At 48.8% G+C, this 20244-nt stretch overlaps 1 protein-coding gene across 1 annotated transcript in view; it reads right to left on the bottom strand.

Moving 5' to 3' along the window:
* Positions 1–4661: 4661 nt before the first annotated feature.
* The window catches only part of C8H1orf21 (chromosome 8 C1orf21 homolog), a 107194-nt gene continuing 91611 nt past the window's right edge, over positions 4662–20244 (bottom strand). Inside the window, exons 4-6 of the mRNA XM_038145056.1 lie at positions 18463–18539; positions 14282–14342; positions 4662–5713 (exon numbers count right to left, since the gene is read on the bottom strand). Of these exons, the coding sequence (XP_038000984.1) occupies positions 5675–5713; positions 14282–14342; positions 18463–18539 (177 nt within the window). The 3' untranslated portion in view covers positions 4662–5674. The remainder of the gene's footprint in view (positions 5714–14281; positions 14343–18462; positions 18540–20244) is intronic.

Genomic DNA, 20244 nt, shown 5'->3' with positions numbered 1-20244 from the left:
AAGCCTGTGTGGTACCCACAGCTGCTTTTGGGGAGCAGTGGGACCACTCTGGGATGTCTCGGATGCCCCACTGGCTGCCACTCCAGGACAGACCTGATGGCAGCAGTGCAGGGCAGAGAATGAGAAGCAATCCAGAAAACCAGACTGATCCTTAAAAAGCCCAGCCCAAACCCTGCCCAGCGTTTCCCTGCCCACTGCCTGGGGCTGCCATCAGTCAGGAACACCGGGCTGGGAAGGAGCCGGCGGATTTTGGGCCCAGGGGACACTCAGGGGTTCAGGAAGGGACACGGAGGAGCAACGTGGGTGAGAAAAAGGATGAGCTGGTGATGCTGAGTTTGATGCATTTCAAGATTCCCCTATGGACCTCCTGGCAGGCAGGTTGATGGTTTGAGACGTGCTTGAGGCTCCCCTCCGCAGCAAAAGCCATTTCCTCATCATCCTCTGGCCCAGTGCTCCTCATGATTGAAGAAAATGAGCAAAGAAGGCTTAGGCCTAAAAAGGGGGAAAAATCTGGGCAAAAGATGCTCAGGTGAGGACAGAAAAGGCATCTCAGCCCCGTGCTGGCTCTCCGGCGCTTTTATGTAATGGAGCACGTGGCTCTGCACGTTCCTTGTGGGGCTGGACACGGGTTCTCTGGCTGCCAGGCTGGAGCATCTCCCTCAAATGATGTCAATCTTCACTGCACTGGCATTACAGCATCATAAAAAATTACAGAGCTGCTATTTTGGGTAGCAGCTCTCTCCGAGTCAGTGAATAAATGCAGCTCCATATGACTCACTCCGGGGGATTATTAATAGACACAAAAGCAGAATGCCAAAACCCCAGGAATATGCTCTGTTCCCACATGGAGCTTTCTAGCTTCTCACAGCAACTGCTCTTGAGAACTTTTTGTCTCAAAATTTAATTCAATATACAGATATATTAAAAGAATTAAATACATGAATTTTCCATTGAGCTGGCACCTCGAAGGCTTTAGCAGGGGCTGTTCTGCAGGGAGGAAGGATGGTTGCTCCAGGGTGCCAGGCTCCATCTGGGATGGCAGAGCAGCAGGGTGGAGAAAGGGAGTCATTTCAAGAGGGAAGAATCACAGGCTTCTCCTTTTGCTGCCATGGGTGTCCATGAGGCTGGTGCTGGAGTTGGCTCCTATGAAGGAGGTCCCACACGTATTGATGATGATGATCCTGATGATGATGGTGACTCTCCCATCTTCAAACTCAGAGTGAGGATTTCCCTGGATGTCATGGGTAGATGTGGGCAGCTAAAGTGAAAGAAAATAATATGATGTTTTTTATAAAGCAAAGACATGAACATCTTTGAGTTCTATCAACTTTCCCATCTTGAAGTATCCTGAGCTTGGGGCTTCTTTCCCTTTGCCACAACAGCACAGTAACAATAATAGGAATTCCACTCAGGTCTTTCCCAACTTTTTGGATGTCTGATCTCCCCTTTAACAAAGCAAATAAGGTGTCTTTCCAAAGCCATCCCTGCATTTCTTGTCTCCTCTTCCCCAAACTCCTACAGAATTAAACTAAACAGAGAGAGATTTCAGCCTGAAAAAGGAGAGTTGCCCAACAGTACCAGGACCCAAAAGCATCTTCCATAAAGCCACATTGGGCAGAAGTGGCATAAATCTGTGCTTTCTCAGTGAACATCCCAAAAATTGCCTGTACCACACAGTGTGGATGAGATCAAAGCTTTTGCTTTTCCAGAGTGCAAGTTCCATTACTTCGCCCCTGGGCTGGGGCTGCCCCAGACAGGTAAAAGCTTCTTGAGCACAGGGATGTTGCTCAGACTCCCCAACCCCCACAAAGGACCTGAGTCAGGGAACTGGTTTTACAGACATGGAATCCCAGAATGGTTTGGACTGGAAAGGACCTTAAAAATCATCTTGTTCCATGGGCATCCTGGAACAAGGTTCCCTCCTGCCAGGGACGCCTTCCACTAGCCCAGCTCGTTCCAAGCCCTGACCAGCCTGGCCTTGGACACTTCCAGGGATCCAGGGGCAGCCACAGGTTCTCTGGGCACGCTGTGCCAGTGTCCCACCACGGTGGAACTGGAAACCACCAGTGCAAAGCCCATGTGACATCTGCTCTTTGACAGACACACATCTCACCCAGCCTCTCCTATCCTGAAGGTCTGGTGTGTCAGCCAGGCTGATCTGGAGTTGAGTCATTGCTGACTCCAAATGGAAGTGACAGGAAATTACTGTTTTACAGACCTGGTACAACCAAAATAGCTGGGAACAGAATATTTATCTCCAGGCCCATTCTCATGCGATGACAGTGATGTCTTCAGAGTTCAAACGCATCTCCCTGGTGCTTCACGGATCCCTTCGCTCCCGTCTCGTCATCCAGAGTTTAAATCCCGTTGTGCTCTGGGGCCAGGCACCAGCCTGGGTGCTCTTACACCAAGAAAGAGGCACACTGCAGAAAATCCTGGGATTGCTGAAGCCCTGCTGCTCCCGCTGTTTGCAAGGCATGGAGAGGTGCAGTGAGCCAGCCTGGAGCTCATCCGTGGCCACACAGGACTTGTGGCAGGGACACAGAGGTGGCTCTGCTGGATCCTGGCAGGGACACCTGATTCAAAACAACCAAACCTCTGAATTCAAGGGAAGAAATCAATGTTAACTGGAGGGGTGGAAGGCACTGGGAGGGGCCACAGGTGAAGTGGAACTCCCAGTAATTAAACAAGAGATACAACAGGGCCCAAGGCTGGGCCTGGGGTGGGCAGCAGCTCCCCAGTTCCCCTCCCAATGCTTGGGGGTGGCTCCAAGGAGGAAAACCAGCACCACTCAAAGGGTTCTGGACAAAGGAGAAAGCACTTCAGTGGAAGAAGGTTGATTGCAAAACCCCTCCACCACAATTTTCTCCAAGATCCCAGAATACGATGTGGCGCTCAGGAAACACTGCACCAGCCTCCTGAAGAGAAGCTTGGGGCCCAAATCACGTCCCTGGCATTTTGAGAGGAACCTTGAAATCCCATTTACAGCCAAGCACAGCATACCAGATGTTCTCCTTCTCTTCCCAGCCTCCTCTTCTCCACGCTGCTGAATGCATTTGAGCAGAGCAAAGCAATGGGGAGGCAGAGCTCCAAGGAGATGCATTTTCAGCCAGAGTAATCCGCCGGGATTATTACAGACCTTCAGCTGCCACATTTATTTAGACTTCTAACAAAGTCTGCCAGGGTTTTGCAAAGGTGGAAGAATCCCAGAATGCCAGCAGGTTCCAAACCTCCTGCCCACCCTGGTGCCTACCCAGGCCTTCCCAAATATTGCCATCTATTGCTTTAACTCATCCAGGAGTCTAAAGCACCTGCTGCTGGTTGGAATAGGAGCACAGGTAAGATGGGAATTGCTTCTCCTCTCTCACAAAACGTCTCACAAAGCACAGGTCTCCAGTGCCAGCAGCAACAGCGAGGAAAATGTTAAATAAAAGAATTATTAAAACTAAGAGGTGGCTGAAAGAACGACCACGACGTGTCTGACACAGTGTTTGCGTGGGACATTTACACACAAGATGTTCAGCACCTGGGCAAGGAAATGTTCCAAAACAACAGACCCAACCCCATCACTCCTGCACTGCTCTGAAAGCTTTCCAAAGGGCTTCGCAGAGAAGGGTTTGTGGGACCAAGCCCCAGGACTCTTTATTAATTAAAGTGCTTTAAATAATTGAAATGCACAGTCTCTCGACTCTCCCAAGCGGAGTCACCTGCTCAAGAGCTGGCATTAATTATGGAAAAAAATCATATCCAGGAGGAGAGAGACATCACCTTGAAGAATTCATCACAAAACCCAATGGCTCTGTAGCACTGAGAGATGCCACAGCCCCAGGAACAGCCACGTGATGGGAGGGAGGCACAGAAACTTGGTCTCCAGGGGGGTCAGGATACTTGGGAGGGGCTGCCTGGCCAATGCAGCTGCTCAAATGAGCAAGGATTTATGGAAATCAGAGCTGGCTGGTGGTTTTTGACCATTAATAGGATACAGATGAATATGCCATGGAGGACCTTGACACTGAGCTTTTATAGGGGAAGCTGCTGAAGCTCTTGGGTTGTCTGAATCCTGGAACACAGCAACCCCTGGGCTCAGACTGAGGCAGCCAGGGGCCTGGGGAGCCTGCAGAGCTCAGAAACAGGTTCTACCTGTAGGAAACAGGCTGATTTGCAGCCTCACAGCTGCTGCTTGGAAAGCTGCCCCTGCTGGATGGGCTCACACCCCAGCAGAGGGAGCTGGGGGTTTCTGGAGATGTTCCAGGAACAGCACAGTACTGATGGGGAATGAAATCTGATGTGGACTGTCCAGCCCCACTCAGAGCCAACATTCACGGAAACCTCTTTAGTGAAGAAATTCAGCAGTAACTTAGAGATTTGCAGAGATCACAGGTGATCTTTGAGGGACTTAGATCCTTTAGAGGGATCTGATTTTCAGAAAGGCCAGTGAAAAATGGCCAACATTTGGGCTGAGTGCCCACTCAAGTGTCAGCCACATCCCAGGAGACGCTGTGAATGCACCCTCAGTCTGGTCCACACCCATCCCACAAATGAAATAAACACAGTGACAACAGCAAACTACACTGGCACAGCTTCTCCACTGGGTGCAGTGCAAACCCTGCCCTCATAGGGCATCAAAGCTGGAAGAAATATCAGCACAGGTAACAATCTTCTTTGAAATAATAAATACAAAAGCTGTATTTTTTTCCTTTTTTTTTAACTCATGACAGCATTTGTTAAAAATATTACATCTGCTTTTGAGAAGGTAATATCCTCTCCATTTAATATGGAAAAATAAACTCTACAGGACACACAACACATCCCCCCAGTTGGCACAGAGCTGCTTTAAGAGATCAGATCCACGGGACACAGCAAGGCAGAGGAGAGGTTTGGTCTTCCTTGTCCCCAGACTCTTAAAACATCGTGTTGTAGGAATGGTAAAAGACAAGAATACATAAAAACAGTAAAATGTTTATTTTCTTAGAAAAAAAGAGATTCAAAATGATTGTGATCACACTCCCATTCGTGCTCAGCAAAGCCAATACTGCAAGCTTAGTCCTTGATTAAGATACCTTTTAAATGAAACTTTTTTTCCTCTTAAAATACAAGTTCCTGCTCCTGTATCACTTCCAGTATTTCAGTGATAACATGCTTTTAATGGATAATAGTTTCTCAGCTTCTTCTCAGCTGAGAAACAAGGCCTGCCATGGCAAAACCATCCCATCTCCAAAGCTTGGAATCACCAGCACTAACAAGCACTCTGGCCCCAGCACGGACGGACACACAGCTCAGGGGTGTTTCTTAGATGCTTGGATGTTCACTTATGGAAGCTTGGTATAACACTACCTCATCTGATAGAAAACAGGCCAGAAGCCTCAATAAAATCAACAACGTCTTTTGGATTAACTTTTAAGGATTTGCTGCGTATCTGGACACAGAAAAAAGTGAGAAGTTGCAACAAGTTTTAACTAGCAGCAACAAAAACAGTTCCTTACGAGTCCTTAGCAATATTCCTCATGTGTTCATTAGGAAACACTGTAACTGAATGGAGCATATAATGTGGAAATGGTCTTCTTCTGTTATGGAGTGCTGTTCACTCGAGCAGACGTCCCAAAGGTTGTATCCAGAAGGCTGGGTTGGATCTATTTACACTGGAGGTGCTCCCGGGGCGAGGGCAGAGCTGGCACTATGTGACATCCTCCTCCTCTGAACAGTAGTCACGACCCTGCAGGGACAAAGGCCAGGCAGTTGGTACTCAGAGAAGCACACAGGAATAAATCCAGGCAACACTTTCTGAGAGCAGCTCTCTGAACCTGGGGGGTTTGAATTCAGAGCTGGGTAGAAACCTCAGACACAGGGAACTTGCAGGAATCCAGGATAGGAGACACCTCCCTTTCTGTCACTATTAATCTCATAAACATCATCCCCCATATATTGAATTCTGGGGGGGCTCCAACAAACTGATTTACAAACCAGCTTTATGTAAAGATCCACCTTGATGGACACAGCCCTGAGATCTGCTGTGAAAGGATAATCTCCGAGGCAAAAGCAACAAAGCATATAATCCTATGAGCAACACAAGGCAGCTGCTGTGAACAGGAATCCCTCATCTGATAACCCCAGCAGAAGTTTAACCCCAGAGCAAAAGATGCCATTCGTATTGAAATCATGCTTGTACTACAGGGGATTCAGCCTAAGCTTCACAAAACATGGATTTCTTATCAGACCAGTCATGTAAAGCCTTCTGTCCCATCCCAAACACAGGTGTGGAGCAGCATCTCTCTGGGTATTCCCCTTGGGATGGCCTGGAGAAGGCACATCCCATCCCTCCCTACCCAGCTCCTGCAGAGCAGCAAGAAAGGACCTGCTGGGAGCCACTGGCCTTGCTTCCCTGCACAAAACCAGCTGGAGCTGAGCTGCCCGGCACAAGCCACCCAGGGGATCTTGCATCAAACAAGTGCCTCAAGTGCAGGACCCAAGATCTCCACCTCTGGACTATTTCCCTTTGTTCCTGAGTGCTGGGTGTATCACCTGAGCACCTGGAGAAGGAGAGCCAGAAAGACAGAAAAGAAGGGGGAGATGTTTTGTAGGAGTGATCAGTTGATTTGGGAAACACAGCTGGGCTGCACACCTGGAACAATGGCTCCAAAAGGTGTCTGCAGTGCCAGTGCTGATGGTGGGACTGCAGAGCTGGCTTTGCTGGAGCCCAGACCCAGCAATGTGCAGTGCCCTGACAACTCCCTGTGGCCCAGCACTGAGAGCAGAAGGGTTTTCTAAGTACGTTAAAATAACCCCCGAGAGACTCATCAGCCCAAATTCCGACTCAGCTATCACTGACCCAGAAAGAAGGGGAAAAAATTACATTTCTTGAACTAAAAGCTGTAAATCAAAAAGAAGGAACACTGAAATTCTTTGCAGTGAGGCTCAAATTGGTTGGTTTTCTCAAATCTCCCTGGTTTTCTCCAGGCTAGGGACCACATTTGGACAAATCCAGGAGACTGAGCTGGTTGGTGATGAAGGCTTTGTCCAAAATGCTTCAGAGCTGTGAAAGGCAGCAGCAGTGACTGAGGGCTGAGCTCAGAGCATTGCCAGGACATCCCTGTACCTGCTCAAGAGGGAGTCCCACAGCACAGCACAGCACTCCCCACTGGTGGCCATCACTGCTATTAAAGCCTCGAGCAGACCCAAATCTGACAGAGGAAAAGCCATCCTGCACTTTCCCCTCCTACTCCTCCTGCTGCTCTCCTGCTTCTGGGTTTGCTCCCTGGCTGCCACGTGCATCAGTTCTCAAATGGACACCAAGAACTGCTCCAAACCAACGTGCTGAGCCAGTCCTAGCCACGGCACAGACACACCAGCTCCCACCACGGCCTGAAGGCCAGCAGGAGCTGGACTGGTCCTTCCAGGCACGTCACTTCCATCTGTACTCTGCTGGGGATGGGGACACGTCCGTATCCTGGTGGCCCGGCCAGCTCAGGTGATGCCCAGACTCTGGTGAGTCCCAGTGGTGCCCAACAGAGCTTTGGTATAAATGTTACTCCCCAAATGCATTTTTGTCAGTAACAACAAGGTCAGCATTGCTGAGGAAGATCAGAGAAGGAATAAAGTGCCCTGTTGTCGCAGCCCTCCCCGCTGCACCAGAAATCCAAGACAAGGGTTGTGCCCTTGGTGCTCCCTGGGAGGGGCTGCCACTCCCTGCTGGCAGAGGACAGGCAGCTTCAGCCACAATCCAGTGAAATACTTTAAAATGTCCATTTTTGGCCTGTGGGTTGTTTCAGAGGATGTCTGCCAGATGCTGGAGGAGATGATCCCTTGATCAGTGAGAGGCTGCAGTGCTTGAGATGGGCCTGGGAACACCTCATGGGAAATGGTCAGCTCAGAGCTGGCAGAAACCACACTGCTCCAGTGGAAGCGTCCCTGCTCGCTGCAGGGGTTGGACCGGGTGGCCTTTACAGGTCCCTTCCAACCCAAACCACTCTCTGATGCTATGGTTCCATGACTGGCAGTCAAATTCTGCCAAGAGGAGCAGCCTCCTACACCCAGAGGGGCCAGAGGCACAGAGCAGGTGGGGGCTAACAGGAATGTATGGACCACCCATGGACTAAGTAAGTTGTGGGTTCAATTTGCATGGGCCGTTCACTTTTAAGTTGGACTCAATGATTATTGTGGGTCCCTTCCAATTCTGTGATTTCTGAGAAGTTTCAGTGATTGAAGTGTAAATGACCTATGTTGAGGAAAATGACAGCTCTAGTAGGTGCCTCCAAGTCCAGCTAATCTCTGAGGAATCCCATCTCTCACCTCTGCAGTTTCAAAATACAACTGTCAGCTTCTGTAGATGTCCACAGCACACCGTGAGTGTTTCTAAATGAGCGAGTGAATTTAAGGTAAATCAAAGAGCAGCCTGATGTTCTTTTCCTGCTGCCTGCACCCAAACCAGAAGGGCTCATCCCCCACCTCTCCCGCGCTCCCCTCCTCATGCCCCTCCAGGGGATGCTCGTGATATCCGTTAAGGGAATGAAAAAGAGAAAGAAAAAATTCGCAGGAAAAAGGCCTTTTCCCCATTGTGTGGGTGACAGGCCAATAAACAACCCGGCTCAATGGCCCCTTGTGCCGGAGGACTGGGCCAGGCAGGGGAGGGACAGCAGGACGAGCATGGAGGGGATGCAGGGGAGGGACAGAAGGAAGGGGAGGCAAAGGAGGCAGGAGAGGCAGAGGATGGAGAGCAAGCAGCCCTTTCTCTGCGGGCTCAGGGGCTGGGGACACAGTAGTCCCTTTGAGGGGCCCGGCTGGGCAGCCGCAGCCCCAGCCTGCTCTGGGAACCCTTTTCACCAGGCTGGTTTTGTTTACAGCGCTCGCAGAAAGGACGGGAAGAAAATGCCGGGAGGCGGCACTACATCATTGCATACCGCGCTCATTTTTGTCCCTTTCTCATTTTGTTAGGGAAAAATCAATGGAGTCATTAAGAGCAATCCACTTTGCTAATGAGTTTCAGCCTAATGACCGTGCCCTGGTGTACGTGGGGCTGGCAGCTCGCTCCCAAGGGCATTCCCTCCATCTCACACCAGGAGCTGCTTTCTTTGTGCCCTCTCCCAGTGTCACTAACCAGGGATGCAGGGAGCTGCTGCCAGCCATCCTTCCCACGGGCTGGGCATCCTCCCACCAGCTCCAGGTGAGGAGAATGCTGGAAAAATCCCTGCACACCCACCCCAAGACAAGTGCTGGTGCTCAAGACCAAGCTGACCTACAGTGACAGCCCCATGGGGTTGGCAACACCATGTCCCAGGCTCGGGGTACCCACCAGAGCTCACAGCAACACATCTTCTCATTTTTTAATCTCATTGTTGCCCATGAGCATGTTTGCATTGTGATTATTTTCTACAAACCACTGCAGCCGTGTAGAAGGCAGTTTATGAGGATGGGACCAGTGATGGTTTTCCTCTGGTACAGCTGCCAGGATTCTTTTGCCATGGTCCCTTTTGAACCACAAAGCCAGAGGTGCTGCTCTTGGGGGGGTTACAATCCCCAAATATAACCCCAGGAATTGCCTGTCAGTAGTTCCATTACCCCTCAGCCTTTTTCCTACAGGGGGGCAGTTGCCTCTACACTCTGCCACAGCCTCCAGTAATAACACACACCTCAAGGAGATAATTCCTCCAGATCATTGTCCTGCTCCATGCAGGATTCAGAGACAGCAGTTGCTTTTCCAACCACTTTCCAGGACAGCCATCATCAAGATGTTTTTGCTAGCAAGCACTAAATGGGTAAACTTTTCACAGCCAGCACTTTGTATGTTATAGCTTTTAATTTTTATTTCTATTTATTTCATGCAAGCCCAGGTGGGACAGGGCCCCTTCAAGGCAATGGACTTGAGCTTGCAGGGCTGTGCCCAGCATCAACTCTGCCCTGAGCACCCTATGCAATTCATGGAATCCCAGAAGGGTTTGGGTGGGAAGGGAGCTTACAGCCCACCCAGTGCCACCCCTGCCATGGGCAGGGACACCTCCCACTGTCCCAGGCTGCTCCAAGCCCCATCCAGCCTGGCCTTGGACACTGCCAGGGATCCAGGGGCAGCCACAGCTTCTCTGGGCACCCTGTGCCAGGGCCTGCCCACTCTCACAGGGAACAATTCCTTCCCAATAGCCCATCCCACCCCACCCTCTGGCAGTGGGAAGCCATTCCCCCTTTCCAAATGGTACTCCAGGCCCTTGGCCCAAGTCCCTCTCCAGCAACAGCTCTATGTCCTTCCTGTGCTGCTGTTCTTTCCAGGGGGTAACATGGAATTTGCATGGAGCCCTGTGGAATCAGAGTCCAAATAAATCTGAGATGTAGAAAGAAAAAAAAGACACTGGAGAAACTTTAGGAGAGACAGGTTAATTCCTCATTGTGTGTTTCACTGCAAATCTTTTAGTGTCCAAATGCAACATCTGACTAAATTAGTCCTTGCTCTATCAGATTGGAGAACCCAGGTCATTAATTTACTTGCCTGAATGCCAACACAAATGGCCTGATACCAGGACATGTTTCTATCTTCTTAATCAGAGCTGATAGCTCAAAACCTGGTTTATCCCACCACAGGAGTGCAGAGATTGTCCCAGTCCTGGCTGCAGCCAGTGAAGGCCATTTCTCCTCAGCTGGGCACAGCAGATCTCAGATTTATCCAGCAGCAGCAGAGTTCCCTTTAGGAGGACTGCTCAGTCACTCTCTGCCTCCTTCTCTGCTCTCCAAAGCCATTTTTCTGTGTATTTCTGCCTTCATCTCTCAGGTCAAGCAAATCACTTGTACTCCTGACCCACATCTTTCTAATTTACTCCAGGGAATGCTCTCCTCGAGCTTAATTGCTGCTATTACCTGTTGCTCATCCTCCACTGGAATATATTCCTGTGATTTCAGGCTAATTTTCAATAAATGATGATAATGCTGACAGCAGATGAGCTGCCTCCTTCCCACTGCCTGTCTCTGTTCCATTTCCCGCTGAACTCTGGATCACAGGTGCTTTTTGTCTCCCATGACTCTATTCCCAGTAACCTCAGTGAGTGGGAAGCCCCAGGAGGACTCGCTGCAGCTGCTGCCAGATGTTGGGAACATTTCTGAGCCTGCTCTGCCAGCACTCAGGGCCTTGTGCTGCACACAGCTCCTTGGTCTTCCCCTCTGCTCTCCTCTCCATGCTCTGCCACAGGTCAGAAAGTGTTTGGACAAGGCTTTTAGGCACGTGGTGGGATTCTTGGGGTTGTCCTGTGAGTTGGGCTCCACGGTCCCTGTGGGTCTCTGCCAGCCCAGGATATTCTAACTACACAGTACAGGAACTACAGCTTCTTGTGCCGTTGACTGCTCGGCTCTCTCCAGCTGCTCCCAGTCTCCCATCTGCCCTCTAACTCTGGCTTCTCACCAGGCCTAGGGAGTACTTTTACTCAAATTCTCCTGTTTCTGAAAGGACTGGGCTGACTCCAGCAGAACCAGTATCTAAGCCCACGTTGGAGGCTAACTTCCACATTCTCAGCCAGTCCTACCCCAGCCCTCATCCCAGTATTTCCTCCTTCCAGCAAACCCTTGGAATGGCATTACCAGCACCACGGGCAGTTCTGTACATGCCAGTTCAGCTCCAGCTCCTGAAGCAGGGACAGACTCACTCAGAGACACAGCAGATGTCCCCTCTGAACGACTCACAGTGTTTTGACACTCAGTTTTGGTAGACAGAAGCTCCGTGCTTCATGACATTCTGTTTTTTACCTTCAAGTGACATTTGCGGGAGGCAGTGGAGCTTTGTAGGGGCAGCCAGGAATGCACTACTGGGGGCAGGACTTCCAGAGAAACTCTCCAGAGTGTTTCAATGAGGCTTTTTTTGATCTCCAGGACTCACAAACACTTCCTGTGTGCAGCTGAAACACCAGCCCGTGTTCTTTCCATTTCCCATCTGGCTGCAGGAGGTTTTATTCCACAGAATGGCTGTGCCAGGTCCAAGCCCCCATGCGATGCTCCTGCCTAATGCTCACATGTCAGAGCACTTGGGCACTTGGATTTGGTGACCCAGCACCCCTGGGGGTCCCAGTGGAGCTGAGGGTGTTCTGCCCCTGGCTGGAGTTTCTGCAGCACAGCCCACGGCCTCTCCATCACAAATCCAACAGCCACGGTAACCATGGGAACACCACAAGGTTTGGGACCTCACCGGCCACAGGCGACACCCCCCACACCTCCACAGACCTTTTCAGCTGCCACTGATACAATCCTTCTAAATGTTTGACTGCTGTCCTCCATCTCCCTGGAGAAGGGGCTGAAAATGCTATTTAAGGATCAGACAAAAGCCCTTATATTTTCCAATCTTTTTTGGCATTTGTGACAACACCTAGAAAAAGAATGCGTTCTGAGCAAAGATGAATTAAAAACCCCAAAGCTTCTCTAATAAAGACTATTTCCTCAGACACAGGAGGTCCCCAGGGAACACAAATCCCACATTCAGCTGTGCATTAACTCCTGCCAATCCCATCAGCTGACAGCAACTTGGTCTCTTTGACAGATAAACTGTGGATTTCCTCTGAACAGACAATCTCCTGATCCCCAGGATAAATTATCCCCAAGATAAATTAGCCCTGGAGATCACCTGGGAACATCTCAAAGAGGATCCAAACAGCTCCAACCACAGGAGACAGGGTCAGCTGCACCTCAGCGTGGCAGCTGGGGAATGAGGGTGTCAGTGCCCTGCCACAGACCTCAGGAACAAAAATTAACCAAAATTCATAATTAGATACAGCCTGATGGCATTGTCTGGTCTGCAGATAAGATACATCCTTGGAAAATCCATTTTACTGGAGGTTCTGTGCTCAGCATTCTGGAAGGTGATGATGTCCAGGAAAAGCATCTGAATATTCAGAGGGTGAATGCATTTATTCAAAGGAGAGGTAGCTGTATTATGGATATGTAGAAATTCTCATTTTAAATGCATTAGGTTACATAAAATCTTACTCCTGTGAAACACTGGGTACAGAAATATTCTTCCCAGGAATCTATGAACTCCTCACTTTTACTCTTCCCCTTTATGTTTTGTTTTCATAATTTTTATTTTTGAAGAGGAAAGTAACAAATGTGTTGCTTGGGACAAATATAAGATGCACCCACTGTAGCACTCTGACTCCTAGCACCAGGAGTGCTGGCAAAAAAGGCAGAAGTTCAGAGCCATGCAAGTAAAAATTTCCCTTCTGCTCTACAACCCAACATGGCAACTTAATAGAACAGAACAGGAAAGAACAGAAGACTAGGCTAGACTAGAAGTATTCCAGTTGGAGGGGACCTACAACCATCAACTGCCTGAGCACTCCAGGGCTGACCCGAAATTACAGCGTGTTGTTAAGGGCATTGTCCAAATGTCTCCTGAACACTGACAGGCCTGGGGCATCCAGCAGCTCTCTGGGAAGCCTGTTCCAGTGTCTGACCTCCCTTTCCATACAGGAATGCTTCCTGATATCCAGTCTGAAACTGGGAGTACAAGCTGGTACTGAGTACTGCTGATTAGTAATCAGTACTCAGAACAAATTAGTTTCTCAGAGTACTGCTACTGAAGAAACCAATATTTAATATAAAGTATTTAAAAAGATGCATGACTCCCAAACAGGCAGTGGAAAGAGTAAATTATTGTGTGAACATCAGCCCCACCATCTCCCTCATACTCCCAGTATGAGCTGTGCTCCAGCTCCTTCACTGCTGCCTCACAAAGAAGCCAAGCGTGTCATTTAAAAGCTTTCTGAAACACACAAAAGCTGCTCTCAGGACAGCTGAGATATGCAAAGAATTATTCATCCTCTTCTTCAAAATATCTCCAGCACCATTATTTCACTGGCACAGCCCTGGGGCAGGGTTACCCACACTCACAGCCACACCATCCCTTGGAGCCAGTGGCTATTTCGAGGAGATTCAGCAAGAATTCCTGGGGTATCCCAGCTACTATCCCAGCATTAACACTCCAGCTGTCTCCCAGTGAGAAGAAAGATCAAATCAGCAATGACTAAAATCTCACTTTGCTCTTCACCTTTACTCAACATGTATGTTCTGAACATCTGAGTTAGCCTGCCATGAATCCCAGGCTGGTGACATTCCCCCAAAACAAAGGATTCTCTCAGTACCTCCTGCAAGCTCTTCACCTTCTTGGTCTTCTCTGCACTTGAGCTATCTAACCAAGGAGCTGGAAGGGAAATCTTGGGCCAGACCCCTCCAAATCATGGAGAACACAGAGAGCTGCAGCAGGCAGGTCCCTGTCCTGCCATGAAGCTGAGGGAGACTGCATGCTCACATTACTGTGCCTTACCTTTTCAATTTTTTCATCAAGCATTCTGAAGAATTCTTGTTGGCTTTCGGAGATGTGCATGCTGGAAGACAAAGGAACAGTGTCAATACCAACAGGGTTTCTTCCATTATAGAACAGCCCAGGGTTGTTGAGGGGCCCAGCTTCCACCACTGTGAAAAATAAATCACTTTATGCTTTCATTTACAATGTCAATTTTTCATCTTTTTTGCCCCTGTTTTTTTGTTTGCCCACGAAAAATTACTGCATTTAGTTCTGTGTACACGTGCAACACGTGGGGTGGTAACTGGGATCCACGTGCATCCAGAGGAGACTGCTCCCTTTTCCAGGCTGACTGCAGGAAGTTGATAGCACAGTACCTCTCCTCTGAGAGGGAGAGCCCCTCTCCTTCAGGACAGGAGGTTTTCCAGGACTGCCAACCTCACCACCACAGAATGAGACACCCACAACGTGAGGTTAAAGACTCTGTCCTCTTGTCCTGCCACTTGTTATGGGGAAGAAGAGACTGACAGCTGCTACAACCTCCCGTCAGGGAGTTGTGCAGAGCCACAAGGTCCCCTCTGAGCCTCCTTTTCTCCAGGCTGAGCCCCTTCCCAGCTCCCTCAGCCACTCCTGGTGCTCCAGACCCTTCCCTTCAACTAATTCTTTAGCACCAAGAGGCTCACCGACATGATTTTGCATTGGTAAAGAGGGCTGGAAAACACTCTTCTTTCATTGTCTATAAAATGCTGATGGTCACAAGACAAGACCACAGGTCCTTCCCCATGGAGAACTTGCAAGCAAAAAACCCAGAAAGGATGAGGAGACAAGGCTGAGGATGGATGGCAGGTAGTATTTGGGGTGTTTATTTATGTTAGGGTGTGGCATTCATATTTTCTGGAAAAATCCCTTCACCCAGGATTTTGCTCCTGGGAAGCTGAGAAGCCTCAGAGAAAAAGGAAAACAACAGTTATCTGATTTGCTTCTCCCATGTTTTGCTGCTTTGGAATGTGTTTGGAGATCGTTTTATTGGTTTCATGTGAACTGTTTTGACTTATCAGCCAATCAGTGCCAAGCTGTGTCGGACTCTGGAGAGAGAGTCAGAAGTTTCATTATTATCTTTTTAGCATTCTGTAAGTACCCTTTCTGTACTCTTTAGTATAGTTTAGGTTAGTATTCTTGAATATAATACAGTATCATAAAATAATAAATTAGCCTTCAAGAACATGGAGTCAGATTCATCCTTCCTTCCTGCCACGGGGATCACTGCAAATACAATACCAGGGGATGGTGAGAGCCTCCCTCCTGCAGGAGCAACACCCCTCCAGGAAGGTGAGGCTGGAGCATCCTTTGGACCTGCAGCAGGGAGGAGCACTGGGCTCACAAGCAGCTGGGGAAACGTGCCAGGGACTCCATGTGCAGCACAAAAAGATGCAAAAAGGGGAGGATGGGGACCGGAGCCAGTGGCGACAATGAAGCCAAACGGTCAGAAGGACACACAGCTCTTGGAGATTTGCCCCAGCACAGAAAGCTGGCTTAGCTTGCTGAATTCCCACCCATCCCCTCTTCCTCAGAGCGATCCTTTCAGCTGTAATGAGTTAATGCTCTCCCTAAGTGCCCAACAACGGGCTGCACTTCCCCACAAAGCTCAGCATTGAGCCCTTCCTGCTATGGGCTGAACGTATACAAAGATCTGCTTATGTGGGACATAAATGAAGCTCAGTTCACACGAGGAGGGCTCAGAAATGGCATTAAAACCTAAAGCTGGTGATTCAGGAGCAGGAACAATTCACCTTTCAGTGGTCGAGGGAGTTCCTGTCCCCAGCTGTCTGCCTGTTGCTCAGGTTCCCACCTCCTCCTCAGATGGGGAAGAGATGCCTTTTTTGGGACAGCTGACCCCATCACCTGCATATTCAGGTGCCTTGCAGAGGGATTTTAGGGCAGTAGTACTTTCTGAGTAGGCAAGTGCTTGAAAAATAGTCTTGCCTTTACAACATCATAAATCCAGTTTCCAATAAAATGAGATAACACTGTAGTGACTCACCCCAACCATAATTCGTAAGAGAACTAAAAGAAGGCAGGGGAAAAAAAAAAGGAGTATTATGTAGTCATATCCCTGAAAATTCCCACAGGATAATCCTACAGATCTGGTCTAGTGGAAGGTGTCCCTGCCCATGGCAGGGAGGTTGGGTTAGCTGATTTTTCATGTGCCAACCCAAACTATTCTGAGAGTTTGTGATTTGGCAGGGTAAAACTGCTCTGAAACAACCACTTCCATTTGATGCTTCAGGCTGCTGTCACTCCCTAAGTTACGAACCTGTCCCAGGGCACTTGGTGGGTGTGCTTGATCATTCAAGGTGTCAGGGGGGTGAGTTTGGTGATGAACAGACAGAGCAAGTGCCTGTGAGGTCAGAGCAGAGTGCAGGGGGAAGCCCTGAAGGTGTGGCAGGTACCAGGACTGGGGGTAAAGAGGAAGGACCAACCCTTCTCCCTCAGCCAAAGACCCCCATAAAGCTACTGCTGGCTTCCTACATCCCCTGGTTTTAGAGTCCAGGGCTCTGGATGGAAAAATCTAAATCCTCCTGCAGGGGGAAGAGCCCTCACAGTCTTACTTTTCAACTGACATCTAAATATAGCAAATGAATTTATAATTTGATACTTAATCTATGTTTTGTTTAGAAGTAACATTCACTGTACCCGAACAGTATTGTGAGATGCATCTAACGATCTATTAATTTCTGCTCTTCCAGCTGAGCAGACCTTTTCCACCCAATGTCATCCCACCCTGCAGTCAGAATTGGCACGGTTTTTAGATGATAAACCTTAAAAAAATAATTGTACATTATAACAGCTGTTTGCTGACTTGGCAATTAGCAACTCAAACACACGTGGCCACTTTATAAACAGAAATGCAGCGGCAGGTTGGGCAAACAGCAGAGCCTTGGGCAAACACTGGAGGATCTGCCCAACAACCTTATGTTACATTCTGCACCTCTCTGGGAAGTTTCCTTATTTTTGCAGGTCTGTGACAGAAATATTTATCTCTGTCAATGCAATGTCAAAAATGGGCTTTTTGGTCAGTTCTGATTTCTGTAGGGACTTTTCAAATTTGAGTTTTATGAAGGAATGGAGGCCATGGCCCCATGCAATTCCTCTTCTGTGGATGTACCAAAAGATGACCCAAAGAAAGAACAGCCCTTTTTTATCCCAGAGTAATTAACCTCATGTTACAGCATCTTAAACACATCTCTGACCCTGCTGGGAAGCCACAAAAATGAAGCACAGCTTTGCTGAAGAGTGCTTCTACCTCCACCTCCCTACCATGAATTTCTTTGCAATTACATAGAAAGCACTTGGCTTTTCCCTTTGAAAAGAAGCTGAATTACACTGTCAGCTGATTCGGAAATAACTAAAGTTTCCAGAGTTGAAATTGTATTCAAGGCACTTGAGAGGCAGCAAGTTTAAGTTAGTAAGTGAGCTGAGGGCAGGGCACAAGGAACAGCACTTCCACTGGTGTTCCAAAGCCAGGGCACAAGGAACAGCACTTCCACTGGTGTTCCAAAGCCAGGGCACAAACCTTTATCACTTGTTCTTCACAAACCCGATATGTGGCTCTGTGTAATCAGTTATTCCTCAGCCAATTAGTGATTAAAATGTAACACTGAGTTAGAAAAGAAATGAGTTAGTACTATCAATAACCGGCTCTGCCACAAGAGGCAAATGTTTCATGTAACACTGACTGACCCCAGGCGGAGCATGGGCACAGAACTGCCAGCCAAGCAGCTACAGAACAGCCTTCATTTTAACAACCTGACCGTTCCCAGTCCCAGGCAGAACAGCTGCTAATCAAAACCAGGAGCTAGCAAAAACCTCCCTGGGACTGACCCAGCTGTATTTAGGAACACTAGTGGATGGATATAGAGAAGTTTGCTCTGTGTAAGTTGTACAGAAAGCTGAGAAATAGCACAGGGTCTTCTGTTTGGCACAACAGGATGCATCTCACCTTTTTTCAAGTCCTGCATCTTTGCTGTGCAAAGGAGAGAATGCTTCCCAGCCTTGAGACACAGGTGATCTTACCTCTAGTACTCAACATGACTTTAGGGCTGCTGGGTCATTTGGTCTTTGCCTAGGCAGTAACTGTGAACCTCACAGACACTGCTTGTGTTCATCTGTATTATGATTTAAATGACAGAAATTGAACTTACTTTGCTCTGGGTTGATGTACTAATCCCGGGATCTCTTTATTAGATTTAAGTCTTGCGTTTGAACTGGCACTTTTTTCCTGAAACACACAAAGAGCACACAACAGCATCAGTATTTATTAAGCACACAAAGGTGACAGGCATTTGTCATCAGGGTGTCACACTCGGCTGGGTCCAGGCTCCACCGAATGAGAAGAGCTCAGCAAAAATGAAATGAAAGGTAACACAAGAGATGAAATGGCCCCAGGTGGGCAATTTTTGAACACCCTGGGCTCGGTGGCATGTGGGATTGCCTCGGGGTCACTGGATGAAATCCAGGGATCAAACTCCAGGCTGGCTGGCAACTCTCCAGCGGTCCATGGAAAATGGGGGGTGCTCATATAAATCAATAACAACACCAGCCTCCACCTCCCCCAGAGCAAGGCAAAGCACTGGGAAGGCAGCCCCAGAGTCACCCAGCACCCCCAGGCTAGCTCAGAGCAGAGTGGGCAAACATCAGCATCAAGGAACTGTCTGCAGGAGGGAGCACGTGTCAGATGTGCAGGGGGAGAGCAGCAACTGCTCAGCCACAAAACTGGGCACAAGGGGCACAAGGAAGCAAATCAGCTCTGAAGATCCCAAAAATAAGGATGTGGGGCTGCTGGAGAGAGTCCAGAGAAAGCTACAGAGATGTGTCAAGGGCTGGAGCCCTCTGCTCTGGAGCCAGGCTGGGAGAGATGGGAGTGTTCACCTGGAGAAGGGAAGGCTCTGGGAAGACCTCAGAGCCCCTTGCAGTGCCTAAAGGGGCCAGGACAGCTGGAGAGGGACTTGGGACAAGGGATGGAGGGAAAAGACAAGGGGAAATGGCTTCCCACTGCCAGAGGGCAGGGTTAGATGGAATATTGGGAAGGAATTGTTCCCTGTGAGGGTGGGCAGGCCCTGGCACAGGGTGCCAGAGAAGCTGTGGCTGCCCCTGGATCCCTGGCAGTGTCCAAGGCCAGGCTGGATGGGGCCTGGAACAACCTGGGCTAGTGGAAAGTGTCCCTGCCCATGGCAGGGCGTGGCCCTGGATGGGCTCTAAGGTTCCTTCCAAGACAAACCAGACTGTGTTATAGACAAGAACACAGCTCTGTCCTTTGCACAGGACCAGAACCATTAAAAGCTTCTTAAAAAAGGCCTGGGAGGGGAAAGTTGAGAGCCAGCACTGCTTGGTAAGACCTCTTCATCATGTCATGAGCTTCTGTAACCCAAAACTTAGTGCAAACACGTATCTATTATCTCCAAAATCCTTCCGAGGGATACAGCCCCTTCCAGATCTTCCCAGTGCCATGTGTTAGGGAAAGCTGCTGGTGCAGATGGGAGAGGTCTGAGTCAAATCTTGGAGCACACCCGCTCCACAAATCCCTCTGTACTCCTTAGACACGTCACACCCATGGCAATTTAAGAAACAGAAACCCAAGAATCAGTGTTTTTGTGGGTAATTTTGGTGGGTTTATTTAGCCTTATTTAGTCTTTGAATGTCTGAATCACACAAGATTTTGGAGAGGGCTACTAAATCACTGAATTAAAAAAAAAAAAAGGAGGCTGTCTAGCAGTTAATATTTTAATGAATAATTCCACAAGGGCTGTAAACATCAACTGCCTCAGCATATTTAACACTGTTTAATGCATATCTTCTAATCCTCCTAACCAGGGAACAGTGCCTTGCATGAAAATAGCAGTGAGAGAGAAACAAGCCCTTCTTCCAAGCCTTAACAAGGGTGTCTGTGTTTGCTATGCCCCACCAGCCACTGCCTGCTCAGGATC

The sequence above is a fragment of the Motacilla alba genome, chromosome 8, assembly GCF_015832195.1.
Source record: "Motacilla alba alba isolate MOTALB_02 chromosome 8, Motacilla_alba_V1.0_pri, whole genome shotgun sequence".
In the NCBI taxonomy this organism is placed as follows: Eukaryota; Metazoa; Chordata; class Aves; order Passeriformes; family Motacillidae; genus Motacilla; species Motacilla alba.
The sequence above is the reverse complement of the archived record's forward strand: the minus strand, read 5'-3'. Positions and strand labels throughout refer to the sequence as shown.